Here is a 12724-nt window from a genome sequence, read left to right as displayed (position 1 = left end):
CTCCCTACAACATAAAGGCATATGAGTAAATTGCATATATTGTGGGGTTACTGTAAACATGAGCAAAATTTATAAAAATGGGAGAAATCTAATTGGAAATTTGATGATCAGCATAGAACTAAAAGTATGAAGGAACTACTTCAATGCTGAATGTATGACCCTATGTAACAACACTAACTAAAAGTTATACAATGAATTGGCTCAAAGGTCCTGTTTCTGTGCTGTATCAGAGGAAGGTTGAAGGAAGCTTTTGAGATACTAACGTTCATTAGCCGCAGCATAGACGACAAGAATAAGGAGGTTATGAAACATTTGGTTAGGCCATAACTGATGTCAGGGTGGATTTCTAGTCACTAACTATAGAAAGAACATCATTACATGTAGTGTATATGGATTTCAGCAAGGCATTTGACCATTTGACAAGGTACCCCATGCAAGGCTTATTGAGAAAGTAAGGAAGCATGGGACCCAAGGGGACATTGCTTTGGGGATCCAGAACTGGCTTGCCCACAGAAAGCAAAGAGTAATTGTAGACGGGTCATATTCTGTATGGAGGTTGGTGACCAGTGGTGTGCCTCAGGGATCTGTGCTGAGACCCCTACTCTTGGTCATTTTTATAAATGACCTGGATAAGGAAGTGGAGGGATGGGTTGGTAAATTTGCTGATGACACAAAGGTTGGAGGTGTTGTGGGTAGTGTGGAGGGCTTCAGAGGTTACAGTGGAATATTGATAGGATGCAAAACTGGGCTGAGATGTGGCAGATGGAGCTCAACCCAAATAAGTGCGAGGTGGTTCATTTTGGTAGATCAGATATGATAGCTGTTATGATACCAGCCCCCTCCTTTGTGAGAATTGCAAGAGCCCTAGTGAAAGGGGGGTCAATGACCCGAGAGAGAGAGCGAGAGAGAGAGAGAGACAGGCTGAATGGACACAGGAAATGGAAAGACAGCGACGTGCTGGATACCACATTCCACTGGGACAAAAGCTGGCGACTGTGGCATTGTTCTCAGGAGACACCTGGGAACTGCAGACGTGCCAACTCGCAGGGACATTGTAAAGCCCTCGGGCAAAGTGGGCTGGTTGAGAGAGAGATTGCATCACCTGCAACCTGATTGACACCTGAGATCCCGTGAGGCAGTATAAAGAAGGGTCTGAAAGAGGATGACCCTCAGACGCACCAAGAAGAAACACCAAGAAGCACGATACCGCTTCCCGTGGGAACGGGAAGCCATTTTGAACGAAGCCACGTGCGTTAAATTCCGAATGCGGGGTTTGTGGCTGGAACCAACGGAAGATCGCTTTTAACTAACAACGGGGAAGATCGCTCCCCTGATTCCACGGATGTGTTGGGCAAGTTTTTCCGTTTTATCTCTCTCTCTCTCCAACACGTGAAACCAAAAGAGAAAAGCCTGCAGACTTCAGAGTGACTCTTTATATTTCCAATTGGACTCAGTATTATACCCTAGACAACGAAAGAGCTTATTTCTGAGTGATTATTAATGTACCTGCGTTTTAGATTGAGTATTGACGCATGTTATCTGAATGTTTGTATTAACCTTAATTTTTGTGCCCCTTTATTAATAAAACTTTTGAAAATAGTACCATTGGACTTCAACTGACATATCTATCTTTGCTGGTAAGTGAAACCAGTTACTGGTTTCATAACAAGTGGGGTTCTCGTCTCGGGATTTGACACCAAAAAGGGGGAGGTCAGTCAATCGGGATTGTAAGTCAAAAAAAAATAATTTGGATCTGGTACGCAGGTAGCCAGACAGAAAAACCAGCAAAGATGGACGTGTGTGAATTTATGAGCACCAAATCAGACTTGTTAAATTTGGCGAAGGGGTTAGAGGTGGAAAACGAGCAGAATCAAGCTGAGAGGCAAAGACAGCATGAAATTCGGATCAGAGAGTTAGCAGCAGCCGAGAGAGCGGCAGCGGGGAGAGAAAGAGAGAGGGAGGAGCTAAGGAGAGAGCGGTTTAATGTTAGTCGGGAGCTGAGAGTAGTACCTCCGTTCGAAGAGACGGATGTTGATAGTTATTTCTTGCTTTTTGAAAAGGTGGCAGTGAACCAGAAGTGGCCACAAGAGCAGTGGGTCGCGTTGTTACAAAGTGTGTTAGCAAGAGGGAGGATTTGGGCAGCCATGATGCCGACCCGCCGACCGGCGAGTACGGTGGCCCCGCCCCTAGAGTCCCAAAGCTATCGCGCATGCGCGGTCACTCGCAGCCTGTCGGAAAAAGCGGCTGAGAAAGAGGACAGTTTAAATGAAGCCGGTTTTGATCTGGCCAAGATGTTTTTACCGACCCTGTACCATGAGGGTTCCGAGGGTGGTAAAACAGAAAGCAGTAAAGTAAAAGGGGGTAAGGGAGAGGAAATAGCCCTGCCCTTAGTGAAGAGAAAGGTCCTAGAGGTAGGAACTAAAGTTGAGAAACGGATAAAGTTGTTAAAATGTCCAGAGTTGGACATGGTTAATCTGTCTGGTTTGGCAGAATTGTTTGAAGAACTTCAGAGTTCTAAAGGTGTTCTCGATGGTCCCGAGAGTGAAATGAGGGCAGTCTTAGAGAGGAAGGGTATCCTTGCTGTGGAGAAGTCAGCTGAAATGGCCGAGGAGGTTGTTTCAGCTCGCAGGGTTGCGCCTTCCCCAACGGGGGGCTGCCTAGAGAGTAGCTGGAAGGATCGGGGGACCTTAGAATTTGAAAAAGGTACGGGTATTGAAAGCCTGGAAGGGGCCAATGTCCCGTTTGAGTGTGTCCAAGATGGGGGCGCACGTGGTGCTGAACCTGGTAACAGAGCTCAGGGGAAGTCTGAGGTGTTTGATTCAGGGGGACGGGGCGGCCGTCTTTGTGGATCAGATAGGGTTGGTTCAGTAGGAAAAGGGTTAACCTTGGTAACCGTGGGAAGTGTGAGTTCCACGGTGTTTGTATTCGAGAGTGGGGCCAAGGTTAATGCCGAATTTAAGGGGGGAATGAGGATTGTTATTGAAGGAAACGGAAAGTCTGTAGTTCCCAAGTCGAAGGAAGAAATTTTAAACCTGGCAGATCGCTCACAGAGTGAGTCGGGAAATAGCGGGGCCCCCCACTCTATTGTTACGCCAGGGTGGGGTGTGAAGAGGTTGCATTCGAAATGCTACCTGAAAGAGGAGTTGGAATTAAAAACAAATAGCCTGAAGGGTCTTGACAGCTTGGGGCATGGTGTTGAAAAAATAGCCCCGATGAACGAGGCGGGCGGGAGTTCACCACGCCAAATTACTCAAAGTCCCAACGGGGGGACTCGCCAGAAAAGAGGTGACGGTTAATGGGGATGCCATTTTTTTCTAAACAGCAAAGCAGGTTTTACGGGTTGCGCCAAAGCCTGTGAATAATAAAGACAGACCTGCCGGCGAAGTAAACCGACCGAAACGATTAGTATTCGCATAAACTTTTGTAGATGCACCTAAGCTAAGATCACACCTCCTTAGTTATGTTGCTGAAGAAAGCAAATAAATAAGCTGGTTATTGAGCTGAAGTCTGATGCTGCTAGGCGTTAGCATGGCACGTGAGGTTAAGGTATTAAAGGAAAGGGGCACTGTAATTGTTAACTGTTTAGATGCTGACTTGAATGTATAACTGTATTACTCTGTAGTGAAAAGAAAAGCTTCTGTATTGTGTTAGATTCAAAATTTCTGTAAGACTGTACCACTCTGGGTTTTAACCGCTGGTAAAAACCTTTTTTAAGAGGGGAGGTGTTATGATACCAGCCCCCTCCTTTGTGAGAATTGCAAGAGCCCTAGTGAAAGGGGGGTCAATGACCCGAGAGAGAGAGCGAGAGAGAGAGAGAGACAGGCTGAATGGACACAGGAAATGGAAAGACAGCGACGTGCTGGATACCACATTCCACTGGGACAAAAGCTGGCGACTGTGGCATTGTTCTCAGGAGACACCTGGGAACTGCAGACGTGCCAACTCGCAGGGACATTGTAAAGCCCTCGGGCAAAGTGGGCTGGTTGAGAGAGAGATTGCATCACCTGCAACCTGATTGACACCTGAGATCCCGTGAGGCAGTATAAAGAAGGGTCTGAAAGAGGACGACCCTCAGACGCACCAAGAAGAAACACCAAGAAGCACGATACCGCTTCCCGTGGGAACGGGAAGCCATTTTGAACGAAGCCACGTGCGTTAAATTCCGAATGCGGGGTTTGTGGCTGGAACCAACGGAAGATCGCTTTTAACTAACAACGGGGAAGATCGCTCCCCTGATTCCACGGATGTGTTGGGCAAGTTTTTCCGTTTTATCTCTCTCTCTCTCCAACACGTGAAACCAAAAGAGAAAAGCCTGCAGACTTCAGAGTGACTCTTTATATTTCCAATTGGACTCAGTATTATACCCTAGACAACGAAAGAGCTTATTTCTGAGTGATTATTAATGTACCTGCGTTTTAGATTGAGTATTGATGCATGTTATCTGAATGTTTGTATTAACCTTAATTTTTGTGCCCCTTTATTAATAAAACTTTTGAAAATAGTACCATTGGACTTCAACTGACATATCTATCTTTGCTGGTAAGTGAAACCAGTTACTGGTTTCATAACATAGCAGAATATAGTATTAATGGTAAGACTCTTGAAAGTGTGAAGGATCAGAGGGATCTTGGGGTCCGAGTCCATAGGACCCTCAAAGCTGCTATGCAGGTTGACTCTGTGGTTAAGAAAGCATATGGTGCATTGGCCTTCATCTATCATGGGACTGAGTTTAGGAGGCAAGAGGTAATGTTGCAGCTATATAGGAACCTGGTCAGACCCCATGGACTACTGTGCTCAATTCTGGTCGCCTCACTACAGAAAGTATGTGGAAACCATAGAAAGGGTGCAGAGGAGATTATGAGGATATTGCCTGGATTGGGGAGCATGCCTTATGAGAATAGGTTGAGTGAACTTGGCTTTTTTCCTTGGAGTGACAGAGGATGAGAAGTGACCTGATAGAGGTGTACAAGATGATTAGAGGCATTGATCGTGTGGATAGTCAGAGGCTTTTTACCCAGGGCTGAAATGGCTAGCATGAGAGGGCACAGTTTTAAGGTGTTTCTGGAAGTAGGTACAGAGGAGATGTCAGCGGTAAGTTTATTTTATGCAGAGTGTGATGAGTGTGTGGAATGGAGACAGATACGATAGCGTCATTTAAGAGAGTCCTGGATAGGTACATGGAGCTTACAAAAATAGAGGGCTATGGGTAAGCATAGGTAATTTCTAAGGTAAGGACATGTTCGGCACAGCTTTATGGGCTGAAGGGCCTGTATTGTGCTGTAGGTTTTCTATGTCACACTGAGTAAGTGCAGAGATTCACCAGGCCTTTGCCTGGGACGGAATGTTTTAGTTATGATGGGATACAAGATGGGCTGTTTTTTTTTGCAGAGGTGGTCCTGACTAAGGTATGCATAATTATGAGGGACATAGGAGGGATAGACAGTAGAAAATTTTTCCCCATAATGGGTGTCAAAAACTAGAAAACATCAGTTTAAGTTTGACACAATCGCACTTAACATCAACAACAACAGGATTAAGGTTGGTGGGGGGGGGGGTTGGGAAAGAGGAGGGATAAGTGGGTTAGAGGGGGGGGCCAGGAGAGGCTTCTTTTCACCCAGAGGGTAGTTGGAGTACAGATCACACTGCCTGATTGGTGGTGAAAGCAGGTAGTCTCATAACATTAAGGCAACACCTAACACTTGAATCAGCAATGCACAGTAATCTGGGAACCAGGTATTAGTAAATGGGATTATTGGGTAATTGATGGTTCGCATGGATGTGGTAGACTGAAGGAATAGTTTCTATACTGTGTGACTCTATTACTCTATAAAGGCTATTTCAGAGCTTAGGAAAAGGCAATAAACAGCAGACTTCTTTTAAGAATACCACAACTAATACAAGTGTTTCTCTTTTGTCCAATACAGCAGGAAAAATCCAAGTGTTGCACTGCACCATTTTGTAAACCCACTGCGCATCAGTGAAATATAGATTGGACAAGCTCACTGTCAACAACTCAAACTGGAATTACCCCTTACAGGTAAAAAGGAAAGCACTTCCTTTAAAAGGAAGTTCTTATGGAGTTGTTCTTTCCTCACACTGCAGTAGGCAGCAGCCCACTTTCCTGTGGCTGCTCCAAGCTGAGGCGATCCCCTCAGTGTAACAGACATTCAGTTGTATTTTGCTGCAGGAAAAATGTCCGCAAAAGTTTCAACTTCCAACTGCAGCACCTTAAGCAGAGTTATTTTCAACTCATCTCCAGTAGAACCACAAATTGGTCTTTCCCTCAAGAAAATAATGAAAGAAAAGAAGTTTTTCATTTGGCCAATAGGTTTTCCTAGGTTAAATTGCTGGTGCTTGTCTTAAGTGTAACATAAGATGTTGACTCCAATGGTTTGATAAACACAAGAACTTGATTCAACTTTTATTGTGCATTTCAGTCCAGCTGATTGGTTCAGATTTGGCCCCTACACCCAGAACTGAAGAGCTTGAGTTTATGAGGAGAGACTGGATAGGACATACCATAGATTCCGGACTACAGAGCGCACCTGATTAAAAGCCGCTGGCTCTAATTTTAGAAATAAAATCAGTTTTTTAATTGTAAAGGCCGCACCGGATTTTAGGCCGCACCGCTACTTTTAAATATACATACGTATCGGTAACACAAATTACGTTGCATATACTTTTTTACTGAACAGCACGAACAACATTCCAATATCTCCTAGCGACTGGTAAAAATATATATACTGCAGCCTACCAGGAAAAGTTATTGATCGCCTTTAACTTAAAAGCAGCGTTTTCGCTCGGGTCTGACGCGCTCGCGTAACGCGATCGGGTCTAATCGGGTCTGATGCGCTCGGGTCTGACGCGCTCGCGTAACGCGATCGGGTCTAATCGGGTCTGATGCGCTCAGGTCTGACGCGCTCGGGTCTTGCTTTTCTTCGAGTGTTTTCCATGTTGATGAGGGTGAGTACAAATGACTGATTTACAATAATTTAATTGTGAAAGTGCGCTTGATTTATCGTACAATTTCATTGGACCTCTGTGAACTACTCATCAATTTTATTGGTCTACTGTTACGAGACAAAATGTTTACGAGGCGGCATGAAAAAAAACCATGTATTAGCCGCTCTGGATTAAAGGCCGCAGAGTTCAAAGCTGTTCAAAATGTGGGAAAAAAGTAGCGGCTTATAATCCGGAATCTACGGTAGCTTGTTTTCCTGAAGTGTAGGATACGGACTGGGGAGGAATGTAAAATCAAGAGGGGCATTGGCAAGGTAAATATTTGGTCTTTTCCACAGAGTAGGAGAGTCTAAAACTAAACAGCATATTGAAAGCAAGGGAGAAAATATTTTAAAAAGACCTGAGGGGTAACTTTGCTTCTTTTTAAAAACACACAGAAGATGGAGGCATATGGAATGAGCTGCCAGATAAAATGGTGGAGGTGGGTACAATTACAATATTTTAAATTAATTTGAACAGGTACATGGAGAGAAGTTTAGAAGAATACATGCAAATTGAACCAGCTAAGTTGAACAACTTGGTCAGCATGGATGAATTGGGTACTATGTACTGTATAATTCTATGACCCCTTAGGATATAATGTTGAGGCTTTATAAAGCACTGGCAAGGCCTCACTTGGAGTACTGTGAGCAGATTTAGGCTCCTTATTTAAGAAAGGATATGCTGACATTTAAGGCTCACAAAAATGATTCTGGGATTGAAAAGCTTGTCATATGAGGAGTGTTTGATGGCTCTGGGCCTGCATTCACTAGAATTCAGAAGAATGAGGGTGACCTCTTTGAAACCTATCGAATGTTGAATGGCATTGATACTGAGTGGATGTGGAAGGAATGGTTCCTATGGTGAGACCAAAGGACAGCCTCAGAATAGAGGGACATCCTTTTAGAATGGAGATAAGAAGGAATTTCTTTAGTCAGAGAGTGGTGAATCTGTGGAATATGTTGCCACAGGCAGCTGTGGAGGCAAAGTCATTGGATGTATTCAAGGCAGAGGTTAACAGATTCTTGATTAGTCAAGGCATGAAGGAATACAGGGAGAAGGCAGGAGATCATAAGATGATGAGAGGCATTGATCATGTGGATAGTCAGAGGCTTTTTCCCAGGGCTGAAATGGTTGCCACAAAAGGACACATGTTTAAGGTGCTGGGGAGTAGGTAAAGAGGAGATGTCAGGGGTAAGTTTTTTACTCAGAGAGTGGTGAGTGTGTGGAATGGGCTGACGGCAACAGTGGTGGAGATGGATACGAAAGGGTCTTTTAAGAGTCTTTTAGATAGGTACATGAAGCTTAGAAAAATAGAGACCTATAGGTAAGCCTAGTAATTTCTAAGGTATGGACATGTTCGGCACAACTTTGTGGGCTGAAGGACTTTGTGGGCCGAGAGGAAAATGGATCAGCCATGATGAAATGGTGGAGCAGACTTGATGGGCTAAATGGCCTAATTCTGCTCCTATATTTTATGGTCTTAACTACAACTATCAGACAACCAACAGAAACAATTACCGTAGATTCCGGATTATAAGCCGCTACTTTTTTCCCACATTTTGAACAGCTTTGAACTCTGCGGCCTATAATCCAGAGCGGCTAATACATGGTTTTTTTTCATGCCGCCTCGTAAACATTTTGCCTCGTAACAGTAGACCAATAAAATTGATGAGTAGTTCACAGAGGTCCAATGAAATTGTACGATAAATCAAGCGCACTTTCACAATTAAATTATTGTAAATCAGTCATTTGTACTCACCCTCATCAACATGGAAAATACTCGAAGAAAAGCAAGACCCGAGCGCGTCAGACCCGATTAGACCCGATCGCATTGCGCAAGCGCGTCAGAGCCGATTAGACCCGATCGCATTGCGCAAGCGCGTCAGAGCCGATTAGACCCGATCGCATTGCGCAAGCGCGTCAGAGCCGATTAGACCCGAGCGAAAACGCTGCTTTTAAGTTAAAGTCGATCAATAACTTTTCCTGGTAAGCTGCAGTATATATATTTTTACCAGTCGCTAGGAGATATTGGAATGTTGTTCGTGCTGTTCAGTAAAAAAGTATATGCAACGTAATTTGTGTTACCGATACGTATGTATATTTAAAAGTAGCGTTGCGGCCTAAAATCCGGTGCGGCCTTTACAATTAAAAAATTGATTTTATTTCTAAAATTAGAGCCTGCAGCTTTTAATCAGGTGCGCTCTGTAGTCCGGAATCTACGGTACTTCTCTGGTCTTGTGTAAACAGGTGGTATAAATCAGAAATTTATGGTTCTATTCTTAATGAGATTTTAATTAACTCATTTTTAAGGATTTAGTTGGTGGTGCTTTAAATATTATACACTATACATCATCTGTTCTAACAGTAGTTTGTCCTGAAACATGATCCCAAGCTTCAAGAATACATACAGGATGAAAATTTAATTACAGTGTGAAGTTAACAGCCTACCTGGTGAGTCAAGGGGTAGTGCCTGTTTGAGGGGTCGTGTCACCAGGTAAAAGTGCTCACAGGGATGCAACGGGACAGATACCGACTCGGCACTTGCTAAACCAAGCTCATACGCCCACTAGCCAAAGACAAAGTCAAAAATACCGTACAATGTTAGCTTCAGACATTTTACTCACAAAAGCTAGACTCTAAGTATCTCAGCCAACTTACCCTTTAAGACACCCAACACCCAATTGAAGTCAAAGTCTAATATTGAAACAAACTGCTCTAACATCAATTAACAAATGGAGCAATCCATGAGCACCGCTGATTGCAGTCCATTTATGTACATGATAAAAGCATTTAATTTACGACTGAGAATTAGGATGAAATCCAAATCTGTCATATTCTGCAGCAGAGGGAGTCAGATATAAAGGGGAGAGTCTCTTACCATCCATCCACGTAACATTTAACCTTTAATCCTCGAAGCATCTGCTCCATGAGCTCAGGTTGGCCTTCCAGGCACTAAAGGCCACTATCAATACACATCTTCAAGCTACTTTGAATCAAGAAAAGCAACTGCATTCAACTGCATTTTAAAGGTAGAGGTGTAGAAAACTCAGGAATCTTCACAGGTCTGCCCCAGGTTACATGAGCGTTCTGTTCTGAGAACTGTTCATAACCTGAATGGTCCTAAGGTCAGAAATGCAGCTGCCCAGCAATTTATTTAAATCAAAACAATGGCCAACCAACAGCAATATGTAGTTAAACCACAGCATTTAACTCAAATTATAAAAATATTCAACAACCCCTACAAATTAAATGACCCGGTGAGAGATTTATATTAATTAAAAGAAACTTTAATAGGATGTGTTGGTTTACAGCCACCATCGAAGTGTGCTCCATGTTAATTCCCTTGCTTTCTGGCTGGCATGGGAAAGCACAGATTGAACTGCAGTCAGGAGTACAAAACAGATAGTATCACACAGACCCAGAGCCGGTCCAGTTTGCTTACCTGGCCTGCACAATTCACAAAGAATTCACATTCTAAGTGCCCTCTGTCAGTTTCTACTCCAGTCACATGACCATCTTCGACCATCACATGATTGACACTGGTGCCTTCATATATCTTGACACCTGAATTAAATAACAGGTTAAATCAAAAAACAGATCTCACATTTCACCAATTTAAGTTCCAAGAAAAAGCAGGAGCAGGCCACTCAGCAACCATTTCAGCCCTGGGAAAAAGCCTCTGACTCTCCACATGATCAATGCCTCTCATCATCTTATACCCCTCTATCAGGTCACCTCTCATCCTCCATCACTCCAAGGAGAAAAGGCAGAGTTCACTCAACCTACCCTCATAAGGCAGGCTCTCCAATCCAGGCAACATCCTTGTAAATTTCCTCTGCACCCTTTCTATAGCTTCCACATCCTTCCTGTAGTGAGGCGACCAGAACTGAGCACAGTACTCCAAGTGGGGTCTGACCAGGGTCCTATAGAGCTGCAACATTACCTCTCAGCTCCTAAATTCAATTGTACAATTGATGAAGGTCAATACACCGTACGCCTTCTTAACCACAGAGACAACTTGCACAGCTGCTTTGAGCGTCCTAAGGACCCGGACCCTGAGACCCCTCTGATACTCCACACTTTCAAGAGCCTTACCATTAATACTATATTCTGCCATCATTTTTGACCTACTAAAATGAACCACTTCACACTTATCTGGGTTGAACTCCATCTGCCACTTCTCAGCCCGGTTTAGCATCCTATCAATATCCCGCTGTAACCTGACAGCCCTCCACATTATCCACAACATCTCCAACCTTTGTGTCATCAGCAAACCTACTAACCCATCCCTCCACTTCCTCATCCAGGTCATTTATAAAAATCACGAAGAGTAAGGGTCCTAGAACAAATCCCTAAGGCACACCATTGGTGACCAACTCCATGCAGAATATGACTCGTCTACAACAACTCTTTGCCTTCTGTGAGTGAGCCAGTTCTGGATCCACAAAGCAATGTCCCCTTGGTTCCCATGCCCCTTTACTTTCTCAATAAGCTTTGCATGGGGTACCTTATCAAATCCATATACACTACATCTACTGCTCTTCCTTCATCAATGTGTTTAGTCACATCCTCAAAATATTCACTCAGGCTCATAAGGCACGGCCTGCCCTTGACAAAGCCATGATGACTACTCCTAATGTTATTATACCTCTCCAAATGTTCATAAAATCCTGCCTCTCAGGATCTTCTCCATCAACTTACCAACCACTGAGGTAAGACTCAATGGTCTATAATTTCCTGGGCTATCTCTACTCCCTTTCTTGAATAAAGGAACAACATTCACAACCCTCCAATCCTCTGGAACCTCTCCCATCTCCATTGATGATGCAAAGATCATCACCAGAGGCTCAGCAATCTCCTCCTTCACCTCCCACAGTGGCCTGGGGTACATCTCATCCGGTCCCAGCGACTTATCCAACTTGATGCTTTCCAAAAGCTCCAGCACATCCTCTTTCTTAATAGCTACATGCTCAAGCTTTTCAGTCTGCTGAAAGTCATCACTACAATCATCAAAATCCTTTTCCATAGTGAATATTTAAGTATTCATTAAGTACCTCTGCTATTTCCTCCGGTTCCATACACACTTTCCCACTGTCACACTTGATAGGTCCTATTCTTTTAAGTCTTATCTTCTTGCTCTTCACATACTTGTAGAATACCTTGGGGTTTTCCTTAGTTCTGCTCGTCAAGGCCTTCTCATAGCCCCTTCTGGCTCGCCTAATTTCCTTCTTAAGCTCCTTCTTAGTAGCCTTATAATCTTCTAGATCTCTAACATTACCTAGCTCTCTGGACCTTTTGTAAGTGTTTCTTTTCTTCTTGACTAGATTTATTACAGCTTTTGGACACCATGGTTCCTGTACCCTACCATAACTTCCCTGTCTCATTGGAATGTACCTCTACAGAACTCCACACAAATATTCCCTGAATATTTGCCACATTTCTTCCGTACCTTTCCCTGAGAACACCTGTTTCCATTTTAAGCTTCCAATTTCCTGCCTGATAGCCTCATAATTCCCCTTACTTCAATAAAACGCCTTTCTAACTTGTCTGTTCCTATCTCTCTCCGATGCTATTGTAAAGGAGACAAAATTATGATCACTATCTCCAAATTGCTCTCCCACTGAGAGATCTGACACCTGACTAGGTTCATTTCCCAATACTAAATCAAGTACAGCCTCTCCTCTTGTAGGCTTATCTACATATTGTGTTAAGAAACCTTCCT

The 12724-nt window shown here is 43.6% G+C and overlaps 1 protein-coding gene across 5 annotated transcripts in view; it reads right to left on the bottom strand.

Moving 5' to 3' along the window:
- pdpr (pyruvate dehydrogenase phosphatase regulatory subunit) overlaps positions 1 to 12724 on the bottom strand; it is a 65506-nt gene that overhangs the window by 37889 nt on the left and 14893 nt on the right. For all 5 annotated transcript variants that reach the window (XM_073069749.1, XM_073069750.1, XM_073069751.1 and 2 more), the window contains exons 6-7: positions 10445 to 10566; positions 9451 to 9568 (exon numbers count right to left, since the gene is read on the bottom strand). In XM_073069749.1, the coding sequence (XP_072925850.1) occupies positions 9451 to 9568; positions 10445 to 10566 (240 nt within the window). The remainder of the gene's footprint in view (positions 1 to 9450; positions 9569 to 10444; positions 10567 to 12724) is intronic.

The sequence above is a fragment of the Hemitrygon akajei genome, chromosome 17, assembly GCF_048418815.1.
Source record: "Hemitrygon akajei chromosome 17, sHemAka1.3, whole genome shotgun sequence".
NCBI lineage: Eukaryota > Metazoa > Chordata > Chondrichthyes > Myliobatiformes > Dasyatidae > Hemitrygon > Hemitrygon akajei.
Note: the sequence above shows the minus strand (reverse complement) of the source record. Positions and strands in the feature narration are given on the sequence as shown.